Below are 17,546 nucleotides of genomic sequence, written 5' to 3' on the forward strand. Positions count from 1 at the left end.
TGGGTGTTAATACCTGACCAAGACCCTATGTAGGATTTGACTTTTCGTAAACATCATATTATGTAGCTCGAAATGCAGGTAGTCAGCCGCCGACTTTGTAGGCCTGACGTGTATGTCGAGGACGGGGTGATGCATCAAGAAGCATATCGAAGGTGCATCATACTGGATCTGTTCGGTATGTCCTTACGACCACTCGTCCAGGGGCTGAAGTAGAGAACAAGTACTATGGCATTCATTACCCAGGCAAAGTGCAACTCAACGCGTAGAATAAAGAAAACAGCTCGAACTGGAAGACAGACCCGCAAATGCTGGCTCTCCTTGTCCAGCGGATTCACTGGGCCAAGATGGAATGCAACGATGCGCCATTGGTATCATAGGAAAAGAGAAGCTGATGAAGCGCGTAGCTAGCCCCCCAAAGACAACCAAACCCGAACAGAAACACCGATCCAAAAACTCCAAGCGATGCATGAAAAATGAGAAAAGAAACCTGGCCCCAAATAAGAATGAAGTGATCCCATCCCAGCACCTCGATCTCAAGAAAAAGTCGGTGCTCTCTCCGCAGGCGGTAGCGTTCTGCCAGCGGAATCTCTCCTAGCCACCGCCACCGCCGCCGCCTTCCCCTTCCCTTTCCCACTTTCGGCCTCCCCCTCATCATCCCGATACTGCCCCTCACCCCCCCTCTCATTGTCATTACCGATATTATATGTTGTCGTTGCCCGTTCGCGGTCCCTTTCCCTTCCCAGATCCACAAGCGTAGGCGACTCCCCCGAGCTGCTCAACATCCTTGATCGCTCGTCCGCCAACAGCTCCTCTTCATCTTCCTCCCTCGCAGCTCTCTTTTTTTCATCTTTCGCCGCCCTCCTCTCCTCTCTCTTGTCCCGCCCACCATGCCCCTGTTGCCCACTGTTTCCACGCCCACTATCGCCATGATCAACGTCATCAACCAGCTCGCCGTCCGTCGTATCATATTCGGGCGGCTCGATCCAGTCCTTGGGCACCACGCACGGTAAAGCCACGCCGATGCTGGCGGCGCGATTCAGCCATGCCGGCCCTGGAAGCCCCGTCAGCTTCTGGCACAGGTGCGACGTGAAGTGGTTGCAGTTTTTTGTCAACAGGTTGTAGGCGGTCCCGAGAAACTCTTCGGACACTTCGCGGATGATGGCGTCGATCTCGGCTGGTGTCGCGAGCGTGAAGCCGTGCAGGAGCTCACACCGGAAGGTGCCGCCGGGGGGCTCGGTACGGGGCGCCGTCCAGTAGACGCCCGTCTTGCCTCGGTGTGCGTGACCGCCGTAGGCGTATTCGCGGCCGTTGATGACGACGCCGGAGTGGAGGAGGGAGGTTCCGATGAACCAGAGGGTATTGGAGATGCGGCCGGGCTAGAAGAGCGAAGGAAGAGAGCTGGTTAGTACCGGTCATAGCAATGGGGGAGACGGAGAGAATGATAACGTACTGGTAGGAGATCGTAGACATTGATGAGGATCTCAGTCTTTTGGATTGACTGGGTCGATGGGCGAGGCCTTGCAGTCTTGTGCGACTTCTTGCTTGACATGGTGACGATTCGTAGCAGCACTCCCCCGCTCAGATCGACAGATGGAGGACCAGGGACCGGAGTGTTGAAACTCCTCGAACGGGCGAAAACAAGTAGATAAAGTCGTTTTGCTGAAGAATCGATCACTGCTTCATACGGCGCATGCGGCTCCTGAAGTTGGCGATTCAAGACAGGTCTCGGACCCTTGGTGACAAAGAGCTACGTATTCAGCTCCCAACCGCTCGATAAGCGCTTATCGCGAAGGTCGATGGAAACGATGCAGTTGCGAACACGGACGCTTTCAGCAGGCGAAAATGAAGGATGGAAAATGGACACGTAGATAATGTTGGATGTATTGTCTGAAAAGGCATGTAGCTGTAGGATGTAAATGCGTAAATGACAGGCTAAATGACGACCCGAAATGCTTCCAATTTGCTCCATCTGGGGTGTTTCCTGTACGACGACGGGACGAGATGGCAGCAGTCAATGAATGACATTGTAGGTGCAGATCTCGCACCTTTGCGGCTGGCAGCTGCGTCGAAGGGCTGCGCGGACAGGTGCCGGGGTGGTCGTCGTAGAGCGTCATCACAGCAGGGAAGCCGCCTGTGAGAACACCCCGCTCAGGGCGAGGGCCTGAATCGGTGAATCGATCTTCCAGGACAAAAAAAGACCCCCCACTCCCGTCGAGCTGGAAACGGGACTGACACGATCCATGTTTTTGGCTTCGGGCCGGAGTTGTTTTCAAACAAGGGCCGATAAAAAAAAATTTGCATTTGCCCTTTTCCCTCTGTGATCTTTTTGGATCAGCCAATTCTCGCAAACGAGAAAAACCCCCAAAACAAAATACCACTTGTCCTTGCAAATTGACAACGTTGGTTCTTGTTCCCTTTTTTTGTTCTTTTTCTTTCAAACAACCTTGGACCATCAAGCGATCGACCATTACCAAACAATTCCTAGGGAAGCCGGCTTTGAGACATTGACTTGTCCTTCTTAGCGGCTGCTGCAGATCTGCCTTGTTCCCTCTTTCACCTTCCTCTTTCTTTTTTTCACACTTTTACCGAAACGTTGTGTATTTTTTGGGCGGGGGTAGTAAGCCTTTCAGCCCACTGGCAACCGTCAAAACGTCTCCTCACCTAGGGCTCAGATCCCTATTTTTCGCTTCTCAACCCTCCTCTTTACCCCTCCTCCGAACCAAAGTCGCAGCAGCTGTTGCTAGCTCCAGCTCTCGCAGCTTCCGCTCTGCCTCTTTCCCCCTCTCGCTTCAACCAAACAGAAAAGGGCTTGACTGCACCTTCGTCTACATCTCCACCCGTTCTTATAGCAAACGGAACAAGATGCCTCCCAAGAAGCAGGTCGTGGAGGAGAAGATCCTCCTGGGCCGTCCCGGCAACAACCTGAAGAGCGGCATTGTGGGTTGCGCCTAGGTTAGGCTCCATCTCCCCCAACCCCGCTGACACTGTTCTCGATGCCGATTCTAGGTTGGACTGGCAAACGTCGGCAAGTCCACGCTCTTCCAGGCCATCACCAAGTGCAACCTTGGTAACCCTGCCGTAAGCGACCCCCCTCCCGCTCCCGCTCCCGACCCCGACCGCGACGACGACGACGACGACGATCAAGATAACCCGAAACTAACACACCCACCCGCGCGCAGAACTTCCCCTATGCCACCATCGACCCCGAGGAGGCCCGCGTCATCGTCCCCGATGAGCGCTTCGACTGGCTGTGCGAGAAGTATCAGCCCAAGTCGCGCGTCCCTGCCAACTTGACTGTCTACGATATCGCCGGTCTCACCCGCGGTGCCTCCACCGGTGCTGGTCTCGGCAACGCTTTCTTGTCCCACATTCGCGCCGTCGATGCCATCTTCCAGGTCGTCCGTGCTTTCGATGATGCCGAGATTATCCACGTCGAGGGTGATGTCAACCCTACCCGTGATCTTGACATCATCAGCGAGGAGCTTCGTCTCAAGGATATCGAGTTCGTCGAGAAGGCCCTTGAGAACCAGAAGAAGAAGACCCGCCAGGGCGGTCAGTCTCTTCAGATGAAGCAGTGGAAGGAGGAAGAGGCCACTATCGAGAAGATCTTGGCCCACCTCAAGGACGGCAAGGAGGTCCGCAAGGGCACCTGGGGTCCCAAGGAGGTAAGCAACCATTTCCCCATTTGCACAACACCCCAATCCTTGAATGATGATAAAAGGCCCAAGGCCTGAATTATAAACCCAGCTCTTCGATTCCTCAATGAGGATACATGAGACAAAAACTTTATCCTGACACCCCTTCCATCAATCACTATGCATCATGTTTCGCTATTGGTTATCGAAACATCTGCTAACTTTGTGTGATTTCAGATCGAGGTCATCAACCCTCTCTTCCTTCTGACTGCCAAGCCCGTCGTCTACCTCGTCAACCTTTCCGAGCGCGACTACATCCGCAAGAAGAACAAGCATCTTCCCGCGATTGCCGCCTGGATCAACGAGCACGCTAAGGGTGATCCCATCATTCCCCTCTCCGTCTCCTTCGAGGAGCGCCTCACCCGCTTCGAGACCGAGGCCGAGGCTGCCGAGGAGTGCAAGAAGGTTGGCGCCGACTCCGCTCTGCCCAAGATCATTGTCCAGATGCGCAAGGCCCTCAACCTCGGCTCCTTCTTCACCACCGGTCCTGATGAGGTCCGCCAGTGGACCATCCGTAACGGCACCAAGGCCCCCCAGGCCGCCGGTGTCATTCACACTGATTTCGAGAAGACCTTCATCCAGGCTGTCGTCTACAACTACAACGTCCTCAGGGAGCTCGGTGGTGACGAAGCCGAGGTCAAGGCCAAGGGCAAGGTCATGACCAAGGGCAAGGATTACGTCGTTGAGGATGGTGATATCGTCCTCTTCAAGGCTGGTGCCGCCAAGAGCTAAGCTATAGACGTAAACTGTCAATACATATGAATGATGATTCCCAAGAGACTCCCCTTCACTTCGTTAGTTGTTAATATTTGGATATGTGTTGGCTCTGTGTGTCTTCTAACCATGTGTTTCCTTGCCACTATCGCAGTCGTTCGTCGATGTGTTGCACAGTCTGAGATGAATTTCCCACACCTTCATCTCACGGGGCTGACAGGTTCGTGCCTTCTCTCTCTTCATCGGATCGTGCCTTCTGACTCCGAACCATACTGCCCTTGCGCAAACTGTTGTGGCAAGACGTTACGTTAGAAAGGTGCATGTACCCCATCCAAAGTTTTTATTATCCGAGTATTCAATTTCGTTGTGGTCAGGCACACCGTTTCCTTTCCTCCACTAACCAAGCCGCCAACCAAGCATTTCTTCCCCTGTCTGCTTCTTTTCCTACAAGGTGCGCTGTTACGCGGCATGGAACGATGCCGGTCTTGTATCACAGAGATTTCGGCAGTCGATTTACTCGGATCCCCTCCGTCGAGGCATTTGCTAGCTCTCGTGCAATCTCCTATCCCACCGAGGCGAACAGGCTGGACGTCGGGCCATAGTCTAAATGACAGCACCTTTTTCGAGACGCGGGCTTCGCTGCACCAGAGATCGCTCTACCTCTTTCTCGTTTGCTCTTCTCTCCATCTTCCGCCTTCTACATAACCCCCTCCCCCCCCTCCCTTCCCAACCCACAAGTTCTCAAGATCCGTTCGCATCTTCAACACCTGTCTGGAATGTCGAACTTCCTCACAGCATCTCACAGGCGTTACGCTTGCCTCGTGAACAGTATTGCTTGACAGGGCTCGGAGACGAGTAAGCCCTAGCTGGAAATGAAAGTCTGGTCTTTAAGGTTCGATTCCTGGTTTCTTTCTTTCTCTTAGCATTCTCATTCGATGCCGGCTATAGAATTTGACTGATAAGCCGTTATTTGTAGGCGCCACTGCAGCTTCCATATATCTGAAGAGCAACATGGCTTCGCTGCGTCGCTTTCCTTACGTACCAAGACTTTTGGAGGGCCGGGAAATATTCATTATTGAGGAAGAGATCGACACACTGGGCATGCAATGCCGCATATGTCGTAGGGTTCTGCGGATGGCCTTGGAAGTTACCGACTACCAGCTGGTTGGGCCAGTCAGTTGGACCATTGGAACCAAAGAAGAAATATCGGATACGTCTACATGCGGGAATCACCAACAATTCCTGGAATATGCTATCAACGACTGTTTGGGCAAGGGAGCCCACCCGTCAAAGTTTACCCTGTCTTTCAAACGCAAACCCGGAGGATTCATCGAAGCGACAATACATGATTCCTGGAAGAACTACGCGCCTGGCAATAACCACAGCCAACGTGCCATATTGATTTCTAGAAGGGACCTACCAGACGATTCGACAGGTTCTTCGGATTACTATTATCCGAATTACTTAGTCCAGTGCCGTGTGCGCCACAGTGATTTTATCGATCCCGACTTGCTCAAGTCCTGGAAAGCTGCCCGTGACGAGAGCCATGAACACATTTGCCCAAGGACTTCTCCATGCTGGTTAGTAGATGTTGAGAAAATGTGCCTTGTTCCCGGTGGCGGAATTACGAAGAGTTATGTGGCACTGAGTTATGTCTGGGGGCAAGTTGCGGTGCTGAAGGCGACCAAGGAAAATATTGCTCTCTTACAACAGGAGGGAGCCTTGAAGAGGCTCTCGGACAGCATACCCGCGACAATACAACATGCCATGAAAATCGTCAGCATTATCGAGGAGCGATATCTTTGGGTAGACGCCCTTTGCATAGTGCAGGATGATGAAGCCCATTTGCACCACCAGCTCCGTTGCATGGCGTTAATATACCAAAACGCATCCCTAACGATTATTGCTGCTGATGGAGACGACGCAAATCATGGGATACGTGGCATACAAGGGGTATCGGAGCCAAGGATACTTCCACCCACTCTCAAGCTGACGGAAGAGACCAGCGTCACGCTATCAAACGACACAGCGGCATTGCGCAAGTCCACATGGGCTCAAAGAGGTTGGACCTTACAGGAACATCTTTTTTTCAACCTGGAAGCTCATCTTCGTTGATGGTACGGTATTGTGGGGTGGTCTGAATTACGAAGATGCGGAGGAGAACATCTGTCGCTTACACGATATTACCGTGCCGGCGGCTAACAAATACTTCGACTGGAGCTTGCGTGACATATTCCATCCTCGGGAGCCTCTGAGAACTGAGATCCTGGAAACGTACATTACTATTTTCAATGTGCGGGAACTTTCGTTCGAGACGGATGTCGTACCTGCTTCCCTCAGTATCATCTGTATGCTACAACCGAAGCTTCCCCGTGGCTTTCTATATGGGCTTCCCATATCTTTCCTAGATGGTACCTTAATATGGCGATCGAACCCTAAAGAACCATTCCGCCGGAGAAGTTCAGCGGCAGACAACCTTGCTCCACCGAGTTGGTCGTGGGCAGGGTGGTGGGGACAGTTGACGCCAACCTGGAGAACATGCCCGCTCGACCAAGAAAGCTATCCTCCATATGGGCTGCCTATACCAGAGTTTCCAAACGCGAGGACCATTCCATTTTTGCAGTGGTTCTTACAGGCATCTATAGGAGCGAGACGAGAGTCAGTGCTATTTCAGAACGACTGGTATGACTACAAGATCCGCTACTTTGGGAAAGGAGAGGATTCCCTCCCAGAGGGTTGGAGTACAGAAAACTACGATGACAGTCAGGAGTGGAGAAGTGTTGAACACAGAGATTTATGGCGCCTAGAGTGCGAAAAGTTCGGCCTGGACATATCAATCCATGATTTTTCATACATCATACCGTTGCCGCTCCGATGCATATGATTGGGGCTATTTCTTCCATCCGATTCCTGTGGGAGAAAAGCTGGAGCCATCGCCGGGCGGTTTTGACGTAGAGCCTCCTTTCGGACGATATCTCTGCGCGGAGACGACTCAGTTGAGGCTCAGAGCTTTCAAAGCTCCTGGGAGTTATGTGAGGGACACGTTGGGTGAAGACGTGGAAGACAAAGAACCAGGCAAAGACCTCAATGACCAGATGGGAGTAGAAGAAGCGGATGAAGAAGCGGCAAATCCCGAATGGCAGGACTGTCGTTGCGAAGTCAAGGTTCTCGGATACAGTGGATACAGTGTCCGGGACTATAAAGTTATCCTCTGTGATAACTCGGGAGAAGCCGTTGGCGTCTTATTCCCCAACCTAGCCGACGACATACAAAAGAGATGGGATGCTGGGAGCCAGGGGATTGAAGTAGACCTTGTTGCTATCTCGCGCGGGCATACCATCTGCTGGCCACAAGTTCAATACCCGGAAAAATGGAACTTCTACCATGTCCTTTGGGTTGAGTGGATAGATGGCATTGCTTACAGAAAGGGAGTCGGGCAGGTATTCAGGTCGGCATGGGAAAGGTCGAAAGCTGAAGATGTGCATCTCATTCTTGGATGAACTGCTTTGGAGACACTCCATTGGATGATGGTTTGATGATGATATGAAATAAAATTTCCTGGAATAATCTCGGGTTTTGGTCATTTATTTTAACTTCTCCGTCAGCTCACCCTTTGTTTCCCTCATTCTCATTTTTCTCTTTGCTCAATCATTGCCCGTTGAAGATAAGAAAAATTGAAATGGATCCAGGCACTTTTGAAATGTAGAGGTATTTTCCCGCTACTATCTATGCTGCTTTCTCTTTTTGAACACAACCAACAACGAGATCAACATGTGATGCCTCGCAACTTTCCGCCGATGAATGTCCAAAGCAATTTCCGTTTTAAAAATACAATAAAAAGGAACCAGCGAAGTCCCTTATAACCCTAGCACTGTATACCAACCCGCAATTCTGGTGAGAACCATACCTCAGAAAGGTAAAGACCTCCTAAGAAAGTTACCTGGTTGTTCCTCTACGGTCTTAGAGCACAACCCTCACACCTCATTGCACATATACAAGACCGTCCGGGTGTCAACCTGGCCATCTCAAAATTATATGATGAAACAAGCGCGAGCAAGCAACCAAAAAAAAAAAAAAAAGGATGAGTGAACGTTGTCCAGCTGAAGAGACGGGTTGTTGGTGAGTGTATGCGAAACGTGATTGGTCCAACGGAAAATGAAACGAAACAAATAGCCGCCATCTGGGAGATGAAGCACCACCTAATAAGATTCTTGGATGCACAACAAGGCTTCAACGTTCGGTCGATCGCACTGGCCAGGAGAATGGGCCTGAATGAGGCTGTGCTTCGTTATGACTATTACCCAGGTCAAACGTTCCTGAGGATGGAGGTGTAAAGTAGGTAGGTAGATGTAGAGGGAAGCGGGGAGGAGGGGAGCTGGAAGGTGTTGTGTTTCATGTTTTCTTGGTGCGCACGTGGTCAAGAATGGGGGAAGCGAGGGGCGGCATTGTTCTTTACCTTTGTTCCTCTTCTGGCGCGGAAAATTATTAGACTGACAAGAAATGATGCTATCACAAGAGTTTCCGCTCCGGGAAGACGGGTATGCGGCCCTTCTTCCAACCTTAGGTTCCTCTGGGGAAAAAAAACGGTTTCAAAAGTTCGAGTTGTAGATGAGAACTGCAAGTTCAACTCGTCAGTCAGTCGTCTGATATGACCTGCGTTTACCTACTCATCCATTCACTGCTTGGATGGAACTTTGAAGATCACAACCATACAGCTCTAGAGGTAAATAAAAAGCCTCAATATCAGACCTTTCTAGACATGGACAACACAAAGACCAAGCATATCATGCATGCCATGTCGACAGATAACGGAGTTTCTTTTTTTCTTTTTTCTTTTTCACATGAGTCACGTTCACACATATTTCACATGTATGTGCGTGACTTGACGTGCTTCTTTCACACAAAGTTTTTTTTTTATCCCTTCCCCGCACCACGACACTGGATACAAGAGAGATCGTGAAGAGGTGAATGGTCAGACCCTCAAAGGGAATGGAGTATGCCTCGCAGAAAAGATTTGTTTCATGTTTCTCCCGCTGCCACATGAAACAATGAAACATCTGTCAACCCAAAAAGTGAAAAAAAAAAAAAAGTGGGAAAAGAACGGAAAACAGAAAGAAACTGCCGAAGGTCTGGTACCCGGGACGGACGATGGCACCACATGTTAATGGGTACAGTTTTGACACTTCACCTAGCATTAGTCGGGACGCCTAGCTCGGTCTGTTAGTGCTAGTGTCCATATAGTGTTCTGCATGTTTTAGTATGTAAGGATGTGTGGATGACTCCTCTTTTTTTGTTTCTCCCTCTTCGCTGTTTCTTTTCTTCCAGTCTTCCTTCCCCTCTTTTTCCTCTTCTCTTCCAGACCCAGACTGGCAAAGGGAACGAAAGTCGGTAGAAACCTAGACAACTTCCAGTCTTTGGTTGTCTGCCGTTCTATACAGCATACATACTACCCACATATATAGCGACAGATTCAACGTCTTCCAATCGACGGGAAAACTTCCCAATGTCCTCCATGTCCAAAAAGGCAATAGTATGAGTGGTGTAAGTCGGGTTAAGCGGTCTGATTGGTCAAGACAATTGAGTGGTAGAATCGGACCCTTGTGGGGAATGGGAATTGGTCGGGCTTCCATGCGGCACGCAAAGACAGGGGGGTAGAAGACCCGAAAGTAAAAAGAAAAAGACAGAAAAAAGAAAAGCGCGTTTTGCTTGACTGACAGCACAACAGAGATTGCAGATCGGGGATCTGGTGTTGCGTGAAAATTGGAGAACAAACTGCAAGAGTTGTCGATGTTGAAGCTCCCGTTCGGAGAAAAGGCCGCGGGCCGCCGGCGACGTTAAGCGGACGGGACGACTCCGACTCCGAAAATCTCGGTGGTTCTTGCGCAGTTCTCGGTGCCATTCAGGCGACGTCCAGGAGTGTAACGTTACTCAGGCGCGACTTCGGGTTTCCTTTTCTTGGACATGGTGACCTTGCTGCCATCTGGCTTGCTGTATTTTTCGAAGGTAGGTTTTCCTCTCGAACTGATGATGTTGCTCGGTGAGTTCAAGGGAGCAGGAGGTTGGGAGTTGTTGTTGTACGACACCTTGTGTGTACGAACGGAATGAATATCGTCCTCGATCTTGGACGGGCGCTTAATTGTGGGTTTCCGATCCGAAGATCCTCGTCCCTGATATGCCTCTTTCCGTGAGTGAGACTGGAGATATTAAGCGCCTACAAACCTCGTAATGAGGCTGTGCAACTGTCAACCTGTTCCGTCATCATCAAGCCCTTTTGAAAAGTGAGGAATGAAGCAATTTTGGATGAATTGTCAGATGATGAACAGGAGAGCTTCGGATATCGGATTGGGTTGGCAAAACCGGCCTCTAACAATTTCCGTAACCGCCCAGCCGCCGCCGATGTTAGTGCACGATTAACCCCGACCCGCTGTGTTCAGTGTCTACCGCAATAACTCCACACAATTCCTTAACAGTCGAGCGCAAGCGCCATTACGCAAGCGCCATTACGCAAGCGCCTGCGCTTCTTACGGTCGTCAGCTTCCATCTTCCCTCTTCTCTGTTTCGCGGCGCTTAGTTTCGGTGAGAAACCGAAGGCCGCTGAGGATTCATGCTGTAATCTTCTTTTGAAAGACACCGGACCTGCTCGATCCCGACCTTGGTTACCTCCGGCGGTCGGTCGTAAGACAATGCAATTTCAGTAACCGCTCACATCTTGAACCTTCATCAGACTCGACCGAAACCCGGCCTCTCTTGCCGCGTCCGAAGAAGATGATAATCACAGTGGAAGGGTAAAGCAGTCGATGAATCCACCCAAAATAGGGCCGCCATAGGATCGGAGGTTGCTCCTAGCACTGCTGTTTCTCTCAGAGGAGAAATGCGACTGGTAGCGGGGAACCATCGTGGAGCTGCTTTGGAGTCTCGAGCAGAAACATGATGCGAGCAAGCCATCAATGAGCAAGCCCAAACTCCGGATAGCCGAAATGTCGAACGAAAGGATGGAGAGGATGGGTGCCCAACCCGCCTTACTTTTTTGTTAGTGTCGGCCTGGTATGCAATGCAATATGTATGGATATTGCGAGCTATCACTATCACCGAGATAGCGGGAGGCGAATGTCTTTCTAGCTGTCGTATCAGAACGATTTCCTCGGACGTTTCTGGATTCAGTGCAAGAGCTGGCCTTGCATCTGTGCCTGACCTTCTATAGTCGAGCCGTGGCAGCCTTCCGTATGGCTTCTCTCGTCTGCGGATGGGTCCGTTCAGCAGTCCGGCTCAACGGCCTAGCATGCCTTGGTCGCCGCGGGGTAGGTGGTATAGCTGCCGCGTTGACAACTGCTAGTGGTGGTGATGGTGGTGCGGTGGTGTCCGGGTGGTGTTGCGAGAAAAGGACGCGATGGGTTCGAAGCCTTGCTCCATCAGACGTGTCGTGGCTCGACTCGATGCCCTGGGCTGCGATGTGATGGTGCTGCGGGAAGCACCGTCGTGATGACCCCGCGCCGAAGTGGCATCTGGCAGCATGATCGACCCCCATTCTGTTCCGCCCTATCCCGATATTGTCCCCAAACACACGCTCCAACAAAAGAAGTTCTGTCCCTGGCCCGCTCTTGCTGCCATCTGAGAATTAAATATTAGGGCTATATGAAAGGGACGTACCTTTTTGCAGGTCTACTACGGAACTTGGAGCACCTACAACGGAATTCGAAACGCTGACGCCGCCGACGTGGCGTAGTACCGCCGTATTAGAGAAATAAAAAAGGAAAAGAGAAAAATTGGTCCAGATTTTTTTAGGTTCTTCAATAATATTGAAATACTATAACGTACTATATTAGGGGAAGACATCGGACAAAACTATTATAATACAAATTGAATAGTAAATAAAGAAGCCTTTTCTAAAGTAATTATTATTTTCCGTTTAAAATTTGGTATTACTTTACTTTAATTATTAATATTATAAATATTATAGACTATTAAATACGATAAAGCTAGTGTAGTAGTAGTAGTGAAGTGTTTTAATTAAAAAAAATCAAATATATAAATATTAGATAAATTAACTTACTAGAAATTTGAATATATAAACTATTTTTTTATAAAATAATATTAAACTAAATTAATAATCAATACTAGTAATACTATTACTACTACTATCATTACTATAATAAATTTTAATATTAATTACGACCAAACCTTCCCCCTATAGCTAATAAACGTTAATACTTTTCCTAAAGATTTTTTTAATAAAGTTCTATTTACCAAGGTATTACTTCAATTTATAATAGATATAAAGCAAATACTAACTAACGAAAATAATTTTATTAGAGGGAATAGTACCGAATTTACAAAAATAATAGATATTTACAGTAAATATAATTTTAAAAATAATAATTAGAATATTAAAAATTAACATTTAAATAATTAGATACTATACCCAAAAATACTGCCCCCTAGGAGTAAGAAAATACCGCTTATTAGGAATAAGAAATTCTATTTAGAAATGGTTAAAACCCGCGTAATATATAAAGAAAAGAAATATTAATTTAATTATTATTCTAAAAGCTTTTATGCCTACTATACTTATTATATTCGTTACGTCCGCTACGTTCGCCGAACTTATTATATCCGCCGAATTTACCGCTCCCGCTAAACTTACTATAACCGCCAAATTTACTATAGCCGCCGAATTTACTATAGCTGCCGAACCTATTATAACCGCCGAATTTACTATAGTTACCAAACTTACTATATCCGCTAAATTTACTATATCCGCCGAACCTATTATATTCGCCGAATTTATTATACCCGCTAAGCTTATTATACCCGCCGAACCTATTATACCCGCCGAATTTACTATACCCGCTGCTCCTACGTTTATTAAACTTATTATAACCGTTAAATTTATTATAGCTATTAAACCTACTATAGCCGTTAAATTTATTATAGTCGCTAAACCTATTATAACCGCTAAATTTATAGAAATTAATAGAAATAAAAACCTTACTTATTTAAATATACATAAAAAAGCTTGAATTAATATATTCTATTAAAGTCCGCTATTCTACCTATTTTACCTTCTAAAATTTAAAACCCTTTTTGTATCCCCGTAAACCTTTTAGAACGGCGAATACAATTCTTTTTATACTAAGAGGATATCTTTTTTATAAAGGAATAATAAGTATAATATAAGAACTTTTTAAATATAATCTATACGCCCTTTATAAAGTAATACGTACCTAAAAAGGCTAAAAAAAGTAACTATTCCTTTACTAATAACCTAATCTTTATATTATCGGTTATACAAAAAAAAAAAAAAAAAGGGAAGAATCGAAGTATTAGCTAACGTACGAAACTATCGTATATATTTATCAGCTCTAATAAAGCCGTTAAAAAAATTATTTTCCCAGACAGATTAATATTATTTTAACTGGCTATTTAATTAAAGAATAATTTTAATAATATTAATAATTTACGCTACTATTACGATTTAGAATTTTTAGATTAAAATAAAATTTTAAATAGTATTCGGAAGTTTTTGCTCTATAAGGCCGTTCGTAGCCTCCCTCCCTCTATTATTTATAATTAGCTACGCGGTAATAATAGCCGAAATTCCAATTTCGAAAAGTAATTGTATAAGGTAGGTAAACGTTAATTTATAAGGTAAAATATTATTAACGTAAGCTCTTTATAACAATTTAAATACTCCGATCCGTAGCGAATAAGTAAAAACTTTATTAAAAATATTTAAATAAATTAAGTACTAGATTTCTTAAATTCTTAATTCTCCGACCCGACCGACGGAAGTATTTAGTGTATTAAATTTATTACTACTATCCGAAAATTAAATAATAAGCAATTACCGGGTATATTATAAATTTTATTTAAATAATTCGAAACTTTAAAACGGCGCGGCTACTTAACGTTTACAAATATTACTTATAAAATTAATTAGTTTAATTAATACCTCTATATATTATTTATTTAGGATAAATAATATTATTAAATATTGTATAATTACTTTCTTACCTAAAAAACTAATAGTAATAATATTATTAAAATATTATTAATAATCTGTAGATAGGTTAAAGAATAATACGCTAAAAAGTAGCCGCTTTAATATATATTTACCGATAATTCGGCTATAGAGTAAAAAGTAATATAAAATGCCTTTGAAGGTTAGGAAGTTAAATATTTATTTTATTACGTTTATATAAAACGAATTTTATAAAAGAAATTCTTAATTAATATATAATAGGCTTATTTAAATTATATAATTCGAATGTTTAAATATTGTAAGATAGAAGCAAACTATTTAAAATCTATTCCTTTAATTAAAGTAGGTGTATTAAGTAAAAATCAAATGTATATTAAAAATAACTAGGAATCAACGATATAATTTTAGGTAAATTAGGTTAAGGAATATTCTTCCCTCTTCTTATAAGTAAATTACGTTCTGTTCCTATTTTAATAGATACTTTCTAATAATTAATATTATAAAATTTCTTATAATTAACTCCCTCGAAAGCTATTACAACGCCTTAAAATACTAAAATAAAACGGTTATATAACAATTTTCCCTTATTAGTATTTTTAAATATATTATCTGCATTAATAAAAATATTTTAATTACGTTATTAAAATATAAAATATTTTTCGTATTCGAATAATCGTTAAAGTAAATAACTTCTTCGGCTTCGTTCGATTTTTAATGCTAATATAAAAATTAATCCTATGCGAAGCGAAAGAAAGTAGAAATTTTTACCGGTTTAGTAAAAATATTAATATAGTACGTATATATTTTATAAGGTTAACCGGTAGTAAAAAATAATTTAATTAAGAATCCGTTAAATATTCGTATTATTTTTATAAAAAGTAATAATTACCGTACAAGTATTTTTAAAACTATTACTTCGTTAATTATTATTAAATTTTAATAGAAGTTCGTTTAGCCTATTAATTAAAAAAAATAGTAATAAAAGGCTTCGAATTATACGAATTTTAGGAAGTATAAAGGTAAGGAAGAGAGGAAGATAAACGAAGAACCTTCGCCTAGCGATAAAAAATATAGGAAATTATAAAATTATAAATAATTCAATTCTATAATTAACAAATTGCTATAAATCTCTAATACGGGCCAAGTATAATAGAAGCTAAAAATATTTATATATAAACAATTGCAAGGGGCTGTAAATTGTATAAAGAATTTAATGTATAGTAAATAAATAGAAGAAGGGCGCTTTAAGAGTAATATAGAAAATAAGAATTACCTATATAATAATATTCGTTATAATATTCGAAATAAGTAATATAACATAAAAAATTAATTGTAAATAATAGAAAAAACTAAAAATTTAAATATATATAAAAAAAAGGGAAAAAAGTAATCCGTATTGGGTTCGAATTGGTAACCTATTAATTTATTAAGGTAATACTCAAATATTTATTTATGTACCTAATTATAAATTAGTATTAGAATAAAATTAATTGTATTACTATTTACGCTAACGGACTATAGAAAAACGTACTAAAAACCTACTTTATATACCCGTTCTACCCGTAGATTCCAATTTGTCCAAACTTTAAAAAGTAAAAAAGAAAGTATAAAGTAATAATAGAAGATTTATTTAAATACAAAACGTAGGCGTAGAATAATAATAAAAGAAAAGTTATATATTTACGTTTTTTATTTAAATAAATCCTTTATTATTTTACGTTTATCTTTTTCGTTTAAATAAATCTAATATTAACGCTCTATGCTTACGTTTTTTATTTAAAAAAATCTTCTATTATCGATTTATATACGGCAATTTTATCTTTTATATAAACTTATTTTTATAAAGTTAAATTAAACCTTTAAGCCCTAAATTAACCTGATTTTTATTTCCCATGCCTTCAGGTAGTACTTTATAAATTATTAGCCTAATAGTGTAGGAAAGGTTAAATAAAGTTACCAACCCTAAATTAACCTAATTCTTTTCCTATACCTTTAAGTAATAACTTATCAATTACTAACCTAATAGCGTAGGGAAAAAAACTTCCTATACGGTTCGAAATGCTTTAAATAGGGTAGAACGTAATAGATAAAATATATCTTCCGTTTAAAAAACTACTATTTAATCCTAATAAAAATTTCTAACGAACTAAAACCTAAAATAAATTTAGAAAGATAATACATACAAAATTCAAATTTATTTTAAAAGATATAAGTATTAACTAAAGTAAAGAAATAAATTCAAATTTAATTAAGGGTTAAATATATTTTAAAAAATATAAATATTAATTAAAATAATAAAGTGAATTTATAAAATTAATTAAAGGTTTAATTCTATATTCGGATCCTAAACGGCTCCAATCCCTACCTAGTTTGTCAATTAGGCCGGATCCGGAATTATTAAAATTCCGAAGTCAAATTAGCTATTCCAATCCCTACTTAACCCGTTAGCTAGACCGGGTCCGAAATGGTTAAAATATTTTAGTTAAATTAGCTATTTTAACCCTAGCCTAGCCTATTAGCCGGGCTAGGTCCGAAACGATTAAAATTACTAAGAATAATTTAATTATTCGTTTAATAGGCTGGTTCAAACTATTAATTTATAGGGTACTCCCTAATACTAAAACTATTCTTTTTAAATACTAACTAAACGAATTTAGAATAAGGTTAAAGAGGGGCGTAATATATATAGCGTTACTACCCCGGTAGATTATAAGGAATTATTCGCTATACTACTACAAAAATTAAAATTAAAGCTTCTTTTATAAATTACCTTCCTACGTTAGATGATCGATAGGTTAAAGGGTTTAATTATTACTTCCAAATTCAATTTATTTTCCCTACCTTTTTTAAAATAGGATTTGAACCTTTTAAGAAACCTAAATCTTCGCTCTTTATTAATAGAAACAATTTTAATAAAAACTTTTATAATAATTAATCTTTAATAAATCTAAGAATTTCACTTCTTATTATTAAATATAAATATTCTTAAATATCCCTATTATATAATTTAATTATAAATAATGTTAGGGTTATAACAGCTATTAGTACCAAATTTATTCTACTAGCGGCGCGAATGTATAACCCAAAGGTAGTCTAATTCCGCTTTCCCTACCTCCCCTAATACCTATATAATTCATTAATAAATCTAATTAATAATA

General features: G+C 42.7%; 4 protein-coding genes across 4 annotated transcripts; 3 read left to right on the plus strand and 1 right to left on the minus strand.

The window, feature by feature from the left end:
• Positions 1–470: 470 nt before the first annotated feature.
• On the minus strand, positions 471–1,689 carry B0H65DRAFT_19216 (PPPDE putative peptidase domain-containing protein). The gene is made up of 2 exons (XM_062821658.1): positions 1,451–1,689; positions 471–1,376 (listed from the first exon to the last, which is right to left on the minus strand). The coding sequence occupies exons 1-2, from the start codon at positions 1,547–1,549 to the stop codon at positions 534–536; spliced, it is 942 nt and encodes a 313-aa protein (XP_062685997.1). The 5' UTR covers positions 1,550–1,689; the 3' UTR covers positions 471–533.
• A 996-nt stretch (positions 1,690–2,685) lies between these two features.
• Positions 2,686–4,590, plus strand: B0H65DRAFT_19230 (putative GTP-binding protein). The gene is made up of 4 exons (XM_062821660.1): positions 2,686–2,937; positions 3,007–3,078; positions 3,180–3,665; positions 3,873–4,590. The coding sequence occupies exons 1-4, from the start codon at positions 2,863–2,865 to the stop codon at positions 4,425–4,427; spliced, it is 1,188 nt and encodes a 395-aa protein (XP_062685998.1). The 5' UTR covers positions 2,686–2,862; the 3' UTR covers positions 4,428–4,590.
• Positions 4,591–7,027: 2,437 nt separating this feature from the next.
• Positions 7,028–8,383, plus strand: B0H65DRAFT_19220 (uncharacterized protein). The gene has a single exon (XM_062821659.1). The coding sequence runs from the start codon at positions 7,250–7,252 to the stop codon at positions 7,907–7,909; it is 660 nt and encodes a 219-aa protein (XP_062685999.1). The 5' UTR covers positions 7,028–7,249; the 3' UTR covers positions 7,910–8,383.
• Positions 8,384–8,772: 389 nt separating this feature from the next.
• B0H65DRAFT_449065 (uncharacterized protein) lies at positions 8,773–9,076 on the plus strand. The gene has a single exon (XM_062825934.1). The coding sequence runs from the start codon at positions 8,804–8,806 to the stop codon at positions 9,059–9,061; it is 258 nt and encodes an 85-aa protein (XP_062686000.1). The 5' UTR covers positions 8,773–8,803; the 3' UTR covers positions 9,062–9,076.
• Positions 9,077–17,546: the final 8,470 nt, after the last annotated feature.

Source organism: Neurospora tetraspora, assembly GCF_033439725.1.
Source record: "Neurospora tetraspora strain CBS 560.94 chromosome Unknown B0H65scaffold_1, whole genome shotgun sequence".
NCBI lineage: Eukaryota > Fungi > Ascomycota > Sordariomycetes > Sordariales > Sordariaceae > Neurospora > Neurospora tetraspora.

Excerpts from the sequence above, each read along its gene's own strand:
- B0H65DRAFT_19216 (XM_062821658.1), bottom strand. The coding sequence starts at position 1,549 with ATGTCAAGCAAGAAGTCGCACAAGACTGCAAGGCCTCGCCCATCGACC. Across the intron at positions 1,377-1,450 it reads ATGTCTACGATCTCCTACCA|CCCGGCCGCATCTCCAATAC; the intron begins GTACGTTATCAT and ends TCGCTCTTCTAG.
- B0H65DRAFT_19230 (XM_062821660.1), top strand. The coding sequence starts at position 2,863 with ATGCCTCCCAAGAAGCAGGTCGTGGAGGAGAAGATCCTCCTGGGCCGT. Across the intron at positions 3,079-3,179 it reads GCAACCTTGGTAACCCTGCC|AACTTCCCCTATGCCACCAT; the intron begins GTAAGCGACCCC and ends ACCCGCGCGCAG. Across the intron at positions 3,666-3,872 it reads GCACCTGGGGTCCCAAGGAG|ATCGAGGTCATCAACCCTCT; the intron begins GTAAGCAACCAT and ends GTGTGATTTCAG.
- B0H65DRAFT_19220 (XM_062821659.1), top strand. The coding sequence starts at position 7,250 with ATGATTTTTCATACATCATACCGTTGCCGCTCCGATGCATATGATTGG.
- B0H65DRAFT_449065 (XM_062825934.1), top strand. The coding sequence starts at position 8,804 with ATGTTTTCTTGGTGCGCACGTGGTCAAGAATGGGGGAAGCGAGGGGCG.